General features: G+C 36.9%; 1 protein-coding gene across 1 annotated transcript; it reads right to left on the bottom strand.

The window, feature by feature from the left end:
• Positions 1 to 1,624: 1,624 nt before the first annotated feature.
• Positions 1,625 to 19,081, bottom strand: Cah1 (carbonic anhydrase 2). The gene is made up of 7 exons (XM_072889592.1): positions 18,639 to 19,081; positions 12,681 to 12,881; positions 10,204 to 10,325; positions 8,362 to 8,457; positions 5,184 to 5,298; positions 3,016 to 3,194; positions 1,625 to 2,568 (listed from the first exon to the last, which is right to left on the bottom strand). The coding sequence occupies exons 1-7, from the start codon at positions 18,676 to 18,678 to the stop codon at positions 2,500 to 2,502; spliced, it is 822 nt and encodes a 273-aa protein (XP_072745693.1). The 5' UTR covers positions 18,679 to 19,081; the 3' UTR covers positions 1,625 to 2,499.
• Between the last annotated feature and the right edge of the window lie 442 nt (positions 19,082 to 19,523).

Consider the following 19,523-nt stretch of genomic DNA (forward strand, 5'->3'; position numbering starts at 1 on the left):
AAAGTCATCTCCTACTAAAAGTGTATAGTTTTTCCAGAGTTATTTTTTGCATTTCGCTGGATTATTCATATGGAAAATAATGAAGAGTAGCCTCAAATATTGCCGTAAAAGAATAAACGAAACGGTCCTTTATTTTCTTCCTTTATCACAATCCAGGCTACGAAATATATATATATATATATATAATATATTATATTTTACATCACCAACAATAATTAGAATATCTGCGTACATGCATCTAATAAAAATCTAGTAAACGAGCAAAAATCGACGCGACGCGATGATGAAAGAGAAGACGTATGTATTTTACAGAAATATTATATAACAAACAGCAATTCCTGAGAATATGTACGATAAAGTGTTAAAAATGGTCAGCATAATAATGATGTATTTAATATATATATCGCACAAAGTAGCACATTATAATGTATAAAGTTCGCCAATGTATGGCACAAAGTAAAATATATCTAAACAAGTATATAGCTATCGTCTATTTTAAATAACTGTTTGTTGACGCTTGAGAGTAATGTAACTTGTAACCCAGAATTATTTTAATAGTCAATTTTTTTAAATCTGTAAATTATTTTTCTCGCGTTAAGCTAAAGTATACATTATATTATTGGAGAGATGATTGAAAAAAAATTTAAGATAAAATTAATATATTTATACATAAAATATATGTGTATATTTTACGTCATTCTATCTGAGAGGAACTTTGAATCGGCAAAAACTTTTAGGGAAAAATTATCTCATCCCTTCGACATCTGTGTTGCATACCAATTGTCACCTGTTGCTACACACATTAAAGTCACATCGGCGATAAAAGCCGCTGTGACAGCGGCATCAGCATCTCACTTGTTGCATCAGTGATGCGCGTGCAATAAACCTTGTGCAATGCAATTATGTCGGATTTACTCTCGTAAAACGTAGAGTCTATATACACAAGCACGCTTGTGAATGGAGAGTCGTACAATACCTTCGGGTCTTACATTTCTCGCGCGTCAGCAATCATACGCGCCGTTTTATAATATAGATACGACGTCATAAACGACGGCTATTTGTTCAATGTCACATCCATACACGTGGATCATTGTACCCGTGGCACGTCGTGCCGGTTTTGCGGAAGCGGATCTGGTCGATGAGTGGCCTCGGGGACGGATCGAGATCGAACAGAATTTGATTTTATCGCGGACATACATCTAAAAATTACACCTTGCCATTATTGTATATTAATTTAAACGTGTGTGGCGATGTAATGAGAGGTATTGCGGCGAGCAATATCGCAATTACTTGTGTGCCCCGTCTTATCCCCTATCGCGAAATGTTGCGTATCTATGTACTTTACGCGTAGGCATGTTCCTCGTTTCTTTTCGTAGCCGCGCAAGTGTTACACAAGCGACAGTTTCTAATTAACGAGAAAGCTACATTTCCCAAGGCGAGAAAAGCAGACGCTTGTTGTTCTACAACGCGTTTCACTTGTATAATTGCACTTGAATTAAAATGAAATTGTCTACATGCACGCTTATTAATGGCTGCTATACACGATGTCCCTGACCGTGACGCTCCCTGTCAAAGATTCACCTGATACACGAGCGGTTTCAGATAATTGCTTTTCTTAAAAAAAAAAAAAAAAAAAAAAAAAAAAAAACCAATCATCTTTCAATCGAATTAAAGAGTTTTTGAATTAATGATAACTATATTGTTCATTTTATTTCGGCTGGTTTAGGGACGCGAAAATATGTTCTAATACGCAGAAGGTTCAATCGATGATTTTCACTACTATAGAGATATACCAAAAAGATTCATTAATTACCTTTTATTGCGTAACAAAAGTATCTTTTTTAAGATACTTTTTAAGTCTTCTTAATGTCTTGTATCCTCACCGTCAAAGAACATCTGATTGGTCAGAGATGTACTTAACTTGTATTTAAAATTAGTATTTCGACGAGTAGCGCGCACATCTATGCAAGATGTATTTTACGTGGACATTGATGTTTGACATTTTTGTAAAGAAGAATTTAATGCGATTTTTATATAAACAGCGCTTCTATTTTACGATATATTGCACAAAGGATGGTTCCGAGATACGTTCAATAATGGTGTCAATTCTACTCTAAAATCTATAACTTATCGCGTAATCGTGTAAAATAATGTACGTCGAGCTTGTAAGAGAGCTAAAGCTAATCAAATATTCTTAATTTATTTCCGTAGAATGAGAGGAATTTTTTCTCGCTGCGAAAGTTTGCTCTCTCAGTACAAGCAAATCGATTACGTGCGACTTAATTAGGAAACAACGAAGGCTAGGATCTCGCGAAACTTAACGCGAGTATATTCGTTGATTAATCCAAAGGCACGTTGAACGCTGTCGTTTTGATAGCGACTGTATTAGTCACTTTGAGGTCGATGATCCGCAAAAAACGAAGAGGAGCTTGATGATCATCCTTGCCCTCTCCTTTACTCTCATCCCTTTTTTATTCCCCAGAGGAAGAGAGACAAACCTTAGAAGCTACCGCACTCCCGCAAGACGCGATTTCCCAGCGGCATCGGTGGGCGGAAGTTGTTGATCACCTGCAAGGGAGGACAGAGAAGAAAAAGATCGGTGTTAAAAACGAAGGCGTGTCTTGATCGATTCGAAATACATTCTCGCTTCCCGCTCCGTCGCCGAGACGACGTGTCGCGGTCGTCGACGTCCTGCGGACGCCTAAAAATAACCACATCATACAGCTCGTCCAACTCGGTAGTTTCGTGTATATATCGGGCGGAGAAAAAGGAGAAGGAAGAAAAACGAGATATGTATCTCGCGGCTGGAAAATGGTAATCGCGGCGCCGCAGAGGCGTTCGCCGTCACGTTCATCGGCCATTCATCGCCGTTCATTTATCAAACGAGGAGAGGAAGCGCGGGAGAACGTGTGGGAAGCGATACGAAAATCATTGGAAATATTAGATAAGGACAGGTGTTGTCTTACGTGAAAAGTTTCGATGAAAGACGAATAGGAAAAAGTTGCGAAAGCTTACCGCGCCATGATTCTCGTGACACGGACACTCCTCGCCACGTGGAAACTTTCGCAGATTGCGGAAAATGTTCAACTGATGATGGGACACCTCGATGTACTTTTTGAAGAGGATCCAAGTGACGCTCTCGTTACACGGCGGCGTCGTCAGCGAGCCCAAGTACGTCCAGTAGCCGTTATCGTCTGAACCAGGAGAATAAAGAAATTTTAAAATTATTTTTCACGTGCGAAAACTAATTAAAGCAATCAACTTTTTAAGCTGATAATTAAAGCGATATGTGATAAAGAAACGTACAGATGTGTATCAAGATGATTATATCAATAACGTGCCGTTTAAGGTTTTAGCGCGACAAAAATAAAATATGTAACGTTGTAAAATGCTAATTTATATATTCCAACGTGATGTAACAAAATTAATTTTAAAATGACTAATATTGAATTTAATTTAGAAATACATATCTCAAGATTGATTCTCTCATTGTAATATTGTTTCGAGTTACGGAAATATTTCTCCCACATATGTATGAATCAAAGTTAATAAGGAAAGAAACTGTGTCGAGAATAAAATTATATAATTTGATTAACATAATAGTCTCTGACAAAGCAATATTTTTTCGTATGGGTGCCTTTCATTGTCGTCATAGCTTCCAGTGTCATTCGAGAGACATTTCTCCGAAATAATATTCACAAGTAACATTAACGAGGACGTCAAACATAATAGGTATCTGGATAAAGATCTATACACGTAAAAACATTTGGAATATAAAACATGCAAATATAATATTGTGTCACTTGCTAAATATAAAGAACGTTCGGTGCACTTTACTCAAGATTAAGTTGCATTAAGACAACACACACATATATATATATATAATGTGCTATTCAGTTTGTATAGATAAACACACGTATATTATACACAAACTAAAAATGTTAATAAATCACCGGCAAAAATTCATAAAGAAATATATGTCTTGCAAGAAACGCTCCTCTTTAGGTGACAAATACGTCTCTTTATCTCTTTATCTTGTGGAGCGTGAAAAGAAATATCGATTATTATGAATCCTAACATGCGTCCATCTCTCCACTCGACCGGTGGTGCATTGACATGCAGGGCTTCGGAAAATCGGCTGCTTGAAAATAACCGTGAAGCTTGATCGAGAGAGGCGATGCTGCGAAAAGAAGCGAGGGACGCGCAGTATCTTTTTCTCTCATATCAACGCCTTCTCTCTAGTCCAAGGCGATACGAACCTTGGAAGTCCCATTTATTCTCGTGGCGTGGTATGATTCGGTCGGCCCAGCGCATGCACGGGTTCACGCATCTCTGCGTGCCGGCCCGTCCGCCACGCACTGCGTGGCGCGAGCGCGTAAATGCGGGAGAAACTTCGTTAGTAATGCGGAGGCACACATCTCATTAAAAATGACATGTTTACAGCTACCGTGACAGAGAGCATAAATGCTTCGGGGATAGTCTTGATTGTTTTGTTATTTTAGTATTGTTAACTCTCTTAAATGAAATCAGTGAAATCTGACTTGAAAAATTAATTTTAGTGACTTTTAATTAGTGATGTTTTAAAATACATTATACATATCATAATATTATATATATGATAATTCACAAATAGCAATTTTGTTAAAGAAATATTTCATTGTTAGTTTTTTAACAAGAGTCAAACTTATTAATTTTTTTGTGGATTTATCGAATTTAAGAGTAAATAAATAATATGCATGTAACTCTAAATTTAAATTTTATCAATTAATTAATTAAACTTATTTTAAATTTAAATAAATATATTAATTTATATAAATAATTATCTTTGTTGAAATCTTTATTTAATGACATTTTCACTGATACAATTTAAGGGAGTTAATTACAAGTTAATTATAAGTGTATATAAAGATATGTATGAATTAATTAGAGGAAATGGAAATTATTTCAACTTGATTTCGTAATTTTCTTGCCCCGAATTAATTGATTAGTATAAATCAGGACCATTACACATATTACGAACTATCATTGAATTGACTTTCGTAAACAAGTTCAAACAACGGTACGATTGAATATTGCAAGAGAAACATCAAGGACATAGATCATGGGCACTATGTATTACGAATAGACAGAATATCTGATCAAAGAGACAATTCACTAAATTGCATCGTGCGATGTCGACTTACCGGGAAGGAGTTTACCAGGGTCAATAGGTTCCGTAATTTCTACGACCTCGTCCTTGTGCGAGACGTACGGCAGCAGGCGCGCGATTTTGTCCATTTCTTCATGGGGCTTGCCGACCTGCGAGCAAAAAAATTGCAAAGATATTTTGATAAACAACTGAGAGTTTCATAAGACGAAACAAGATTTAACGACATCGCTCTCGCTGAAAGAAACAATTCATTTTCAATTTTTTTTTTGCGGTTCAGCAGAGTCACCGTATCATCTGCTTATGGGCAGATTTTTGAAATTGAAATTATTTGAAAATGATTTTTTCTCAGCGAAAATCTCGAGGGAGATCATTATTTTTTTTCAATTTTTCAATTTTTCAATTCTCAATCATATTTTGTCATCATATATCTTTATAACTAACAATAAGCCTTAAATTAAAATTCTATTAAACTTTACTTGAACTTAACTGAAGAATGTAAGCTTTGGTAATCTTTTAACTTTCTTCATAAAAAGTGTAATGTCTGAAAAACTGTTCTTGTGTAACTCGCAAATTATTAATGTCTCAACGTTTTTTCTGAAGAAAGGTCGTTTCCAAAACGTTTTTAAATGATATAATACATACATAATACAAAGATCAAGAAAATATACAGACAGTAGGAAAAATAAAGATACGAAGCAAGAGTTTATAGAACATAGAAAAAGATAACAATAAAAAAATTTCTAAGTTTAATTGTAATTTTGATTTTGGGTTTAACTTAAAATTCTGGATAAAAATAGATTGACAGGTTTTGTTTCAAGACATTATAGATTATATAGTTATGTATTTAGATGTTTATATATATATATATATATTATATTTATTATGTTTTCTATATTTTTATAGAGTTATTTAGTTCATTTCAGTTTAGTTTATTATATTTTATGGGATATATTGGGATATATTTGGATTAGATTTGGTAGAATTAGTAAGCGTATAGTTTATAGAATTCAAGATGTGAACTGGTTATATGGAAATACGTAAAACATGTAAGCGGGAAGCCATCCTAAGCCGAAAGGTAAGGATTAACATAAGAATAAATAATAAAATAATAAAATAATAATAATAATAAAAGAATTTCTAGAGAAGAAACGGAAAAAAGTAGAGAAAAGAAAAAGGCAAGAAGAAGAAAAGAAATTGAGGAATTTAAAAAATGAAGTGGAGATTTAAGAGTTTATAAATAAGAAGAAAAAGAAGGCATGGAAGAGTGGGGAAGGCATAGTGCATTATGAGATTACTAGAAGAAGTGGAGATAAACAAAGAAAAAGAAAGGATCAAAGGGATAGAAGAAAAAAAGAATGGGAAGAAGATTTGGAAGATGAGAAAATATACGGTTAAAAAGATGAAAATAAAGAAAGTAGCTGGGAGAGATGGCATATTTATGGGGACATTGTTATTTGCTGGGGGGAGGGGAACCGCTTAAAAACATGACTAATAGAGGTGATACGAAGAATATGGACAGAAGGAAAAATATCAAATGGAGGAAAAGTATAATCGTTTCATTACATAAAAGAGAAAAATCGAAGAATATGAAAAATTACAGAAGAATCTCGCTTTTTTGTTCAACATATAATGCTGAAATTTTAAAGAATAGACTGAAACGAGAAATGAAAGAAAAAAAATTATTATCAGAAGGTCAAGCATCTAAAATTTAAAAAGAGCGCTCAACTAATGGATAAGATATGTTTTGTCATATTGTGCAAAGAAATAAAGAAAAAAATAAAAGAAGAGAAAGGTATTTGTATTATTTATAAATCTAAAGGCAGCGTTTGATAATGTAAACGGGAGAAAACTATGGGAAATAATGGAGATGAAAGAAGTGAGTAAGGGTCTGATATGGAGATTGAGGAGAATTTATGAAGAAACTGAAACTATGATTAGAGCAAAAAATAGATTAACATAATATGTACGATATAAAAATGTTATTAGATATATCAAATATAATTTAAGAGAGAATTATAGCTACGTAATGTGTCTCGAATCTACGCGTTTCGTGAAATTTATCCTCAATTTATGACAAATTGAGGATAAATTTCACGAAACGCGTAGATTCGAGATAATCCTCAAATATGTGATTCGATAAGAAGTTTAACAAATTACAACGGACTTAGTATGTTGATTTATCTGATTCCTGAATATTTTAAGCGAGAGATAATGTTTAGGAAATTTTCCAGCAGTTTGAGCAACATAAATATAGGAGGAGCTGTAAAAACGCTCGACATTGAGCCGACGTTGATTATTATCGATTGCGCAATGACATTTTTCGAATTGTCTGACACGTTGTCGCTGTTACACGTGGCGCATAAATTTCCTCACGATACGTACGTTCCTCACGCGCGACTTTAATGTATCACGAAACTGCAGTGTAACGTTACGTAAGAGATAATCACGGTACTTCGCGATAAACAGAAACGTCGGCGAGTTTTTTTGTGTCTTGACGTTTACGCGTCTATTTCCGCGTTTTAAATAAAAAAACATTTATTTATGCGTGAATTAATTCTTTTTTTTCATATTTATAATTAATTAATTAATTTTCTATCGCCATGGATACATCGCGACCTCTTTCCACGGGAAATCAACCCAAAATATCATGCAAAGCGGAAGAAGATAATCGTCGTATCAAGAAGTATTCTCTCTGTCGCAAATGATAACGGACGTCGCTAGTCTTGTGCTTGACAGAAACATATACGTATCTTGTGCTCGATACAACTGTATAATTATTGTCCCCGGAGGTCTCTCGCGTATTTACATAATCAACCATTCGACGGTGATAATACCTCCAACACAACGATTATGGATTTTGTTTATGCGATTCGTTTGTCTTGTGTAAAAGCTTAAGTAACTGTAAATACATGACCTGACGTAAACGAATTAGAATCCCTTGTAAAATGAGGTGCGGCTTCCGCGCGTATCGTTCGTTTGCATTCGACGTTTACATAAATATTTGACGTGGATAAATATATGTACCACATATTTGATAGATGTAAATTAATATTTTTTATAATATAAATATAAATGAATAAATATTTTTCTATAATATAAATATAAAATAGATAGATTGATTACACTACAGTAAGAAAAAAATTTCATTTTGAATAAAAAAAAATTTCTCCAATTTACGCTCGATTATTCAAACTGTATATTACACTACCAACCTTAAGAAAGACCCCCAGGACGGCCAGACCATCAGAAGCTTTCGCAGCTTCGCCGAAAGTCTTGTACTTGCTAGTGTTCCAGTGCACCAGATGAAGCTGAAACAAACAGCATTTTCTAATGAATCTAAATTACGCGTATTAAATTTAATAGCGGACAATCAACTGGGAGGAGCGAAAAGACAGATCGACTGGATACATAACAAGTGTTTAATCATCTCTTTAAACAATCAATTATGGAATGTCATTTTCTATACTATTGTATCGGCAAAGAACACTGATGATTATTAATGATGTATTATCTCGCTTGGATCCAATGTCCCCTTTCAATTTTAATTATTCTACTGTCACTTTTTGTCGAATGATGCATACAACAAAAAATTTTACATCGGTATAAATGATAATTGCATCCGAGGGATGGTCGTTAGGAGAATGATGTAAGCGGTTCGGTAACTGGACGTTGAAATTCCACGGAAATCCGATCGACCCGGTTTCCCGGATCGTCACGAGATATATCGTCGCGTAGAATTTTTTTTGATAAAGCGAACGCCATAAGCGCGCGTCCGGGACAGGAAAGATTATACTCGTCTGTGCATCCGTTCTAAGTGCATGGAAGACGGACGTGGACAGCGATCGAATGCAAACTTATCGCGATCGCCAATTGACTCGCTAATGAGTTTGATTCGTTTAATTAACATCGAGCTTGTCTGAAAGTCATCGATGTTAAATGGCGCAGGTGGAAATTTCCAAAGAAATCCCAAGGATTGTTCGAGAAGAGAGTCTCAAATGCTTCTTTATCGCTTCCATTGATAAAGAAACTTTCCACGCATTATCAATGATTAATATTTTCTTGATCGCAGGGTCAATAGTTGAAGTTGACTATTTGTGAAAGATTGCAAACACACTGTTGCATAGACGGTTGCATAATCGAAATGTGCAACTGCAATTTTGCACGAAATACCCGAACTAAAACACATTGTAGGGAACTTTCAAAAAAAAATTCCCGCGATGAAGATAAAGTCCATTGCGGAAATGTGTTCAGGAAATGCGCAGTTTTTTCTCAGTTAATTATCAACATCCTTTTTTACGATCCGGTGTTTGTTCGTTTATGAGAGTTCTCTCGATGCTCGCAGGTGGACACGCTGGTCTCGTTATCTCATTCAGCCACGCAAGTGGTAGTTTCAATGATAACGCCAATTATTGTTTCCACTCCGAGTGCGTTTGTTGTTTCGCTTCTTCGCACTCGTAACTCGATATGCAGCTTTAAGTCCACGCAGTTGCCAGAGCGTAGAAAGATCTTTGACACAAAGCTGGCGTATTTATCAATGTGACGTACTGACAATAATAGCGTTCTATTTATAAGACAAATAATGGTCGCATAATTATATCATTATATCCGAGTAACAACGTCCATAAGTAGCGTCTTTATGCGCAGTTTTTATATTCGAGGTAAATAAAATTTTTTTTATTCTCTCATTGGAAAATTATCCGTTTCATTACTCGTACATTTACGAATCATCGATAAAACTGGAGCTTCGGTGTGTCTTAAGGAAAATGATCACGCTAATAAATCGCACATGGCGACTCTTGGACAAGGTCGACACTGTCATAGCTCGCTACGAATGATAGCGAGCTATGACAGTGAATCATGCTCTCAACGTGGCTGAATTACAAATAAGGTACTTTGACGTACGCTATTAAGTATGCGAATAAATAACATAAAAGTGAGATAATGTAATTAATATTCCTCATTGCCTTATAAATTTATTGAGAGGGCGGGTCTAACAGGAACTTAATCACACATCGAAAGTTTGAACGCTCTCAATGGAATAATTTATACTCTACCTCTCCGGCAAAAGCCTGCCCGTCCACCGTGTGTTCGGATCCCCTGGAATCGCTGCATCCCCAGTGACAGTGGTACTGCTCTAGTTTGTAGACGTCGTCCATCAGCGGTCCGCCGCTCAAAACTGGCGACAAAAATCCAAGAAATTTCTTATAATACATGGTTATAAAAAATAGGAATAATTAAGTAGAGGATTTGTGTAAAGATTAGAGCTTTTAAGCAAAATGTGAAAATATTCGAGCACGCTTTTAGCGAAGCGTCAGTCGTGCGGACTCTCGTTTACAGACCGCTCTATTATACAGGATACGCTTGATCAGCCAAACTACGTGGGTTGCACGGGGGCTATAACGAGAGAGGATCGTTGTTATCGTCTATATTACTCATTTGCGTTGGCGAATCGTGCGAATGAGACGCGTCGCGACGCATTTTGTCGCGCCTCGACTGTGATAAATGGTGTTTGCGGAAAATTTACCGCGCCAAAAACCGCGGAGATTCTCCGAGAGTACAGTGGGAAATCTAAAATTATTCCCCATGTGCAGCGGGAGCAAACATTGTAATTTTAAACCTTTGAAAAAAAAAAAAAAAAAAGAAACTGTTTTATAACAGAAACTTATTCCTCTATCTGTCAAATGTAACAATGTTAATAATTTCCTTATATGAATCAGATTCCCCTCGGAATTTCTTCACTCGCGGAAGATAATGAGAATTCTTGGCCGACTTGGCCAGGTCGTAATTCCTTTTATCGACATCCTATCCCACCGATTGTTCTGTGTCACATATTGCCTTATAGAGCACCGCGCCGCTTCGTGCCACATATGAATACATCGCACATAATACGCCACGGCGCACGGTCGTCCTCATTTCGAATACGCCCCGAGCACTCGGAGCGAAGGTAAAAGCCCTCTCTAAGTGGCACGAAGTCGACAGTGAGGAGCCTTCGTTAAAACGATATACCAAGTAGAATATATATATATCCATCTGTACACGCGCGCCCGTATTTTACGACCGTTATTTATGCGAGCGATATACTATTCCCTCTTCATCGTATTTTCAAAATAATCTGAGGTCTATTTGCAAAACGCAGAGAATGCCGCAAGACTGTTTCGTCTTACGTTGCAAGGTCCGAATTGTAAAATTATAAAAGATAAAAGAATTCCGAGAGATGACCACGCTTGCGGTGGATGATGAGTCGTCGCAATCTGTCGCGTGCGGTTGATTTGTATCTGCGTGCGATGACATGACGTTCTGCGTTCGCGTCCGCGTCCGCGAATTGCGACCATCTACGTAGACGGGGCCTTCAGCTCATCTCGTTGCGTGCGGTTGATTTGCGGCTGCGTGTATGTACCTTGCGTGTGATGATACGTCGATTCTGCGTCTGCATCTGCGTTTTTTTTTTTTTTTTTTTTTTTTTTTTTTTTGCAAATACCCATAACGACGGAATGCAGACGGGCCTTGATATATCGCGACAAAACGAATCGTGCCGCGAACCGTAGCTCTCGTTTCTTACGTAAGGCTCATGCATGATGCACGAAATTAATAAAAAGCATTTTCTTACGTAAGTCGTTTATGTTCGAGAGAAAGAAAACACGCTTCTCTCATACAGGTTGCTCCGATTAAGTGACGACTATAACAATGAGTAAAAACCGCGTTCGGCATCGCTGGCAACGCGTTAAATGTTTATAGATGCGAAGCTTAAGATGGAACGCGAGGCCGTATATCGTAAACAACCATCTAAAATTATTCTGGATCACCATTTGGACTTGGATGGATGAGCGGCGCTGCACCGATTTCGCAACACGTTGCATTTTCATTTACGCATTCGAGCTGCAATTTAGATTTTCGATCCTGGCGGAAACGAAAAAACTTCCGCCACCGATTGTCATTAAATATATGTATTGTTACAATGACAGCTACAGCGAGAGTCTCAGGCACGATTTTTTACATGACAATGAAAAAAAGCCGTGATGCATTTTTTTTTCAAGGAGGAAAGAGATTATATAAAAATAAATAAATAAAAAAATAGAAGGAGAAAAAGGCAAATATACAGAAAAAAGTAAGTGTCAAATCAAAACTTATATATTCATATGAACAATTTATAATCTTCTTAAAAGAAGAATTTAAAAATCTTAAATTTCAACAATATTATAATCTTATTTCAATACTACAGTTGTCATTTCAAGAATAAAATAATTACGTTAACTCTAAGAAAATTATAATCCTCGATTTGAACATGTGTTATTTTCTATCCAACATTTTTTCCTCTCCGTTCAAGAAAATTATTCTTAAATAACAAGAATATATTTTTCTTGGTTGAACTACTATATAAAATGTCTTGATCCAGGGAAATTTTCTTTGTTTACGCAATATAATCTCATTTCAAAATTTACATCTTGAAACTAAAGATATTGTCAAAGTAAGAATATTCTTTTTTTTCTGTGTATCTAAAAGGGAAAGGGAAATATCTAAAATGTATACTCACATGTGCCTTCGCCCGCAGCATCCACTCGCCAACAATAACCTGGATTAACCAGCTTGCGGGAAGCTGTAGCCGGATACTTCCAACGCAACGGCTTGCTACTTAAAGCCTCGTGATCGGATTCCGCTCGTTTCGTCTCGATGTTTACTGGACTTTGCCTGGAGCCGGCAGCCATGGGAAATTTCGTTACCCACGTGCTGGGTCCTGCGACAAAGGAGAGGAAAATTGAATTAATACTAATCTATTACGTAAACGACAGACGAGTGTCGGGATCGAAAAGAATTCCGGCGAATCTACGATATGGCGATAATAATAAGCGGAAACCAAACAGACGCCTGATTATTCACTTCTTTTGTGTGCTTTGTAAATATGAATTTTTCATTGAGAAACATGTGTGCCAGCGTGATAATAACAACAAGATAATACTGCAGAATAATTAGTGATACGAGTTTTCGTTCAAATAAATTAACAAGGCTCGCATGCCAAGTTAGCGAGCGCGAAACAAACTTTTTTTCATATAATATGTCACATGTTGATAATTGATTGAAATTCGCTTTTATCAAAATCTCGGTCTATATTTTTCACCTTCGATCTTTGAAAAGTTTTGCTTTTACCGCGTACAAAAATTCGAGAAAAATATTTGCAGAAGCAATAACATTTCCTGGTTTTACGACGCATCAGCAAAGCGATAAATGACTTAGAGATAACCCATGCAAGCTGCAAATATACGTTATATATATATATATGTCAAACTTATATAATTTATCATGTCTTCAACAAATGTTATGTGTTAAAGTATCCAATTAAAATAATTCAGGACAAACACGCGTCTGCAAATATCAATATTAAATTCGATAACAAACGTGAAAAAGCTAATCAAGCATATTATTTTTAGTAATCTTATAGTTTTTTTATCAGTAATGTATGTAAAGTGTCGTCACGTTAATCTCTTTTTATCAGAGACCACGATCTCGAGTTATTTGCGATGTAATTTAGATGTCGAACAAGTTCTAACGTACGAAAGGTTGGAAATGGCCACGAAAATCGCGTCGTGCGAATTAAATAGACATCGATTTGGAATAGACGTCGATCACTCAACACGAGAAAGAGACAACTTGATAATTTTTCTGTAATATTTGTAGCTATTATCATTTCAATGAGATCGCACGTGACAATTCTAAGAGGACGTGTGACATAACGTGCATCGCTAAACGCACTCGTGTTTGCAAGACTCGTGTCGAATAACTCTTGGACTTGCGACCAATTGATTGTCACGGGACTGAAATTACGCTAAATTAAATAATCGCATCTTCTTCATGTTATATGTAATATAAATCATGGTTATAGATAAAATTGAATTTCGAGAGAAAGAGAGATTTAAGTCATCGACATTAGAAATCAAAGATACAAAGGGCAGGTATTAAAAAATTATTGTTAAATAAAAAAAAATTATTATTAATTTTTACATAACAATATAAAATCATATTAAATAATGAGACATTGTACGGATTTTCAGGCTGACGTCCTTGATCGTAGTATTTTTTGTATTTCGGTAAATATAGACGAGTAACATTTGCATAATGGTTCGTAAAATTGAGAAACTTCGCGGAATGAGACGAATCAGTCATTCGTAAAATGTAAGAGCATGATAAAACCGTCTACGACATTGAGACCAACATCACGTGAATTCTTATTGAAGGATAGATGCGATAGCAATAAAACACGCCCGCAGCAGCCGCTTAACCGGTTCGGAAAGTATATATTAGATACCGGTGTTCGATATTTACTTATCGAACGCTTAATCAGCGACGATTATCAGCAGATTGCAACTGCCACGAGAATACTCTGAGATAAATCAGAGATAGTTAATTAATCTCTAATGTTTATTATTGCTAACAACGTAGCGTTTACGTGCAAAGAGCTTTGTCTATTTTTTGCGCCATTGAATAATTACAATGAATATTGCCTTCGATAGACGTGACAATTCAAATGCTTGTGACTATTTCGGCCTCGTAGCAAATAGTTCGTTTGAAGGTTCGTTCAATCTTGTTGATGATTCAACGCGTCTCAGAAAAACATTATGAGGCTGAATACAAACCGGAAATCAGTGTAAATGTATTTGACAAAAAAGTTCCTCTCTCTTTCTCTCTCTCTTTTTCTCTTTCGACTTTACAATGTTTTCCTATCAAGGAGCTTAGTACTCTTTTGCACACGCGCGTGCATGTTTTTTTTCGATTTTATTATTATTAATGTTGTAATCTTGAGGCCATCAGTCAGTAGGAAACCGAATATTATATGTTACATATCAAAGATGGTCATTTAACAACAGAATGGTGTCACGTTTTGTCACGCTTCGTCGTTATCCTACGATTGCGAGCAATATTTAGATGTCTATCGTGGAATTGCTACATCATATTTACCTCACCCCGTGTACCACCCCTTAATGCGTTGTATTTGATAGTAAAAAATTTTTCTTCTTACAATATTTACGTCTCGCTGATCGAAAACTTCGACCTTTTTTTTCAAAAGAAATTCGGGCGAATAATTATTTCATCGATATGCTTTGAAAGATATATGTGGCAATTATATTTTAATATAACATATCTCTAGAGAATAATATATATAAATTTATATAAAATTAAATATTGTTAAATCTAAATATATATTTACGTTAAATTATATTTAATATAGAAGCAAGAACAAGCTGTTCGTTGTGGAATTGATAATTGCGACCGGCAAATCAGTCACGTACACCGTATAGGTTTCACCTTTGTGCATAATAAGCGCGAATGGCAGCTATCAGTCGGCAGATAATTTGCAAGTTAATCATCGCGACCGAAGGACGATGCGATTGACCGCGCTGCGCAGTTCAAGAGATGTGATTTCTCCACATCCCGATTGTCTCCTGCACTTTCTTTTCCGCCGATTTATTCCTCACAACAGCGTTATAAGATACACAAGTGTCTCGAACGCGCGATTTATGTTACTTGCAAATGGATCAGTGAAATGTATGATCTTGTAATCTGTAACGAGCTGCAAATTTCTCATGGAAAGTGCGAAAGTCGTTTCGTGGGCGAGAGAGCTCTGCAAATAATAAAAGAAGCGTTTGTAAAATTACGCGGTTCCCTCTTGCGGAAAGGATCTATAAAAATTGCAATTTACGCTCGTAGGTGTCAAATACGCCCCGCGTATCCGAAGCGAGAGGAGAAATGGAGTCTTTTTATTTTTAATGTAAAATAAAAAACATTTTCTTTTCTACTATTTTTATCTCGGATGAGGCTCGATTGAAATCGCATTCGCCTCGGTGGCAACCTAAATCGATAGAAAGCGCCGCGATATGTAGCATGTACGAGTATATAATATATACGAATGGCAATCGGAGACCTTTTTATATAAGCTTACCAATTTTCATGAATTTTTCAAAGTTTCGGTCCTCCATTTACTCCCAAAATAAATCTCATCTCGGCTCCAATTTGATTATACGATTTGCTTTAGCGCGTCGACTTTTTTCGTTTCTGATTCTTATAAATTACACAATATTCTCGAATCGATCGTGTAGGTAAATTCAGCAAGATATTCCCGCATCATTCCCGCAGGTATCTCATATGTTAATTAAATAAGACGGAACATCTATCTTCGTTTATACGAGCGCGATCAAAATCGATGTTCCGGTACTCGTTAGAGAAACGGGCGGAATACGCAAATAAGGGGATCACCGTGCGTTACGTGACTTCGTACATACGGAGAACGACCTCGATAACTCAAAATCAAGAATTAATTTACAAATGAATTATTCCTTTAAATATTTTCTTTCGCGCCCTATCGCTGTCTCTGAAAGAGTTATCTATGTATAAATAAGAGCGAAAGAATACAATATTTCGCAGACAGAGTCGATTAACTGGTGCTCGATCGGATCGCTCGGCCTACAAATCGCGGGGCAAGATAAATTCTCGGGGAAAACAATCCGCTCGGCAACCCGCAATTACATCGCGGAACATCGTGGGAACGATGTTGTCTTCCGAATATAATTCACGACGATCGAATAAAACATCGATCAATCTCAAGCAACGAGGCACCTCGCACATGAGCCTCGGCCAAGCCGCGCGGGAGTCAAATAACTTAATCATCCCTCTACGAGGGACACCCCTCTTTCGTCTCATTTTTGGCACCGGGCCGATCCCGGGGACGCATGCAAATCACGATACTCGGTGCGCTTCACTCTCGCTCTCTCTCTCTCTCTCTTTTTCTTTCTTGCAATCGGCGAAAAGATAGCGCTGACAAATTGACTCGAGATTAAGGACGTTTCGGGGGCATGCACGGCAACCCCGACGGAACAAAGTGAAACTGGGTCTGCGACCCCCCGCGTTCGTGTGCGTATCGCTGCACGTCCGTGTACGTGTGTCCGTGCGCGCCTGTACTTTCCGCGGGAACAGGTGCATCGGCCTACGGAAGAAAACTATTGATTTTCATTTACCCGCGGAGAGTCGTGTGGCCCCCTCGTGTGCTCGACGAAGGCTACGGGGGAAAGCACCTCTCCCCCGTCGCTTGGCACGGCTCGTTCGCCCTGCATTCGAGCGAGAAGACAATGGCCCCAGGTCAGTGAGCCTGTGACGGTGCCATTCGGAAATCGAATTGAAATCGACCGCCAAAAATGAGCGCAAAGACGAGAAAATGGGAAAGTGAAAACTGCAATTTTTCTCTCTCTTTCTTTTCTTTTCGAAATTTCGGGAAAGAAAATTTGTCAACAAACCTCGTGCTTGATTATATACTTTCGACGCGAGATATTCAAAGATAAACGAATTAAAATTAGCGTTAATCAATAGAATTCACAAAAGTCTTAGGGAGAAAAAAACATGCGCATGTGAGACACGTGATTATTAAAGTATAAAGAATAAAGCATCCTGCAAGATTTCAATTTGGAAAACTTTTCTAAGAGAACAAAAAGTTTAAGAAAAGAAAAAGATTTGGGCACACATGTGCGTCACAAGTGTAACATATTTTCTGTTATTTCTGTTGCATTTAGCACAGCCTAAGACAACGTGCAAGGACACGAAAAGTTAAAAATGAAAAAGTTAACGAGACCATTGCCCAACTTGTCAGTACTGCGTCGCGATAAAGAACAAATGGCAAAAATAATTTTGTCGCCGCCCGAAATAAAAGAAAAATTATTTAATTTAAAAATATTTTTCAGGCAATTAGAGATTTTAATTAGACAGTTTATATTTACACGTGCTTATTTAAAGCACAAACGCAGAAATTAATGCCCCCATTACGTTCTTCTTTTTTTTAAGAAAAGAAAGTTTCGACTATTTTAAAATAAAATTTATTCACGCTTTCCGCAACTGCAATTCAATTAATTCCGGCGATAAATGTTATCACTAACGCGTTCGTCCGTCATAGTTAATCGCAACCCGCGAACTAGGTACCAGGCTAGCGCGGCTGCTAGCTAGTATGTAATGATTGTAATATTAATATAAAAATATCTCGGTTATATGCATATTGAATGACAAATGGGTCGTGAATGTACGGCGATTGACAAAGTGGTCAATCAATAATTTCGATACGGTCTTATCAAAAGTATAACATACGACGTAAACCATTTAATACAACATAAACCACAAAATACAACGTTCAATTTATGAGAGAATAATCAATGTGCTAATCCTAATTGTGTCGTGAAAATTTTGCCGAAAAATTACATTTTTGTAAAAAAAAAAAAAAAAAATTGTTTCTCTAAAATTTTTCCAATAATTTTCTCCGTATCTACAATTCCTATTCAGAAATTTATAACATTTATATATAATTATATATTATTGCTCTACAATCGTACTGAATTTGAATAACTTCATTCATTCGATAAATGTCAGTCATGCGATACGCAATGAAAAGCATACGTGCTTTACGCACAAAATTAATATTAACAGAGACGCGAAATTTTGAAAAATATTTAGAATACATTACCGTTCTGGGTGGAATAATCCCACTCGTCTTTCGAACTCATTGCGTACAGCAGGCACAGGCGATTTGCAGGAAATTTAGGCCCGCGAAATTGAGATCCGAGTAGAGTTTACACCCGCTCGTCTTGTCTGTTTGCGATAAACTTTTGCCTGTCAAAACGAACAAACGCTTGATATTTTTCCTGCCTCGATCGCATTCAGTCGTTACGTTGTGAAAATTTCCAAATCACGAAAGGTTTCACGATCGAAGGTTTTTATAAAGTTTGTCCTCCGCGAAGAGAAGAGTTTCTCTAGTTTTTTACGAGCGCGTCTGTGTCACGCGAGGATACTAATCGCTCCCACACGCGCGATACTTTCCCTGACCGAACAATCGTCGTATATATAGTTTCCCCTCACGCCTCTGTTTTCCTCCACGATCGGGGAACCGGTATAAGCTACGCGCCCTACTCCTACGGCCGTAATACCGGCCGGCGCATCGGCACCGCTTTATATTGCGCGCGGTCACGTGAATGCGCCTGGACCGGCTAGTCGCGCATGCGCCGGTAAATATTTACACGTGCGCGCTCCCCGCCGTGTGCGCGTACACATGAGCAAATACACGTGCGACGTGCGGGCTACGAGACGAGGCAGAGCCGGTGACGCGACGCTGGCTGGATCGATGATCGATAAATAATTGTACGGATGCTGTTATATATTAATGCTTTTTTTCAATAATTCCCTTAGTCGTAAAATAATAAATAAATCTTGAGTTCTACATAGATTGGTACAAATTGACTTGTTGTTCTTCTGTATAAATCTGTTTTAAATATACAAAATTAAGAATTAAAATTTTTTTTTTCAAAGTAAAGAGAATCGAAAAATTTTTCTCTTGAAGAAAAAGTTGGATTGA

The sequence above is a fragment of the Anoplolepis gracilipes genome, chromosome 4 (assembly GCF_047496725.1).
Source record: "Anoplolepis gracilipes chromosome 4, ASM4749672v1, whole genome shotgun sequence".
NCBI classification, from domain to species: domain Eukaryota; kingdom Metazoa; phylum Arthropoda; class Insecta; order Hymenoptera; family Formicidae; genus Anoplolepis; species Anoplolepis gracilipes.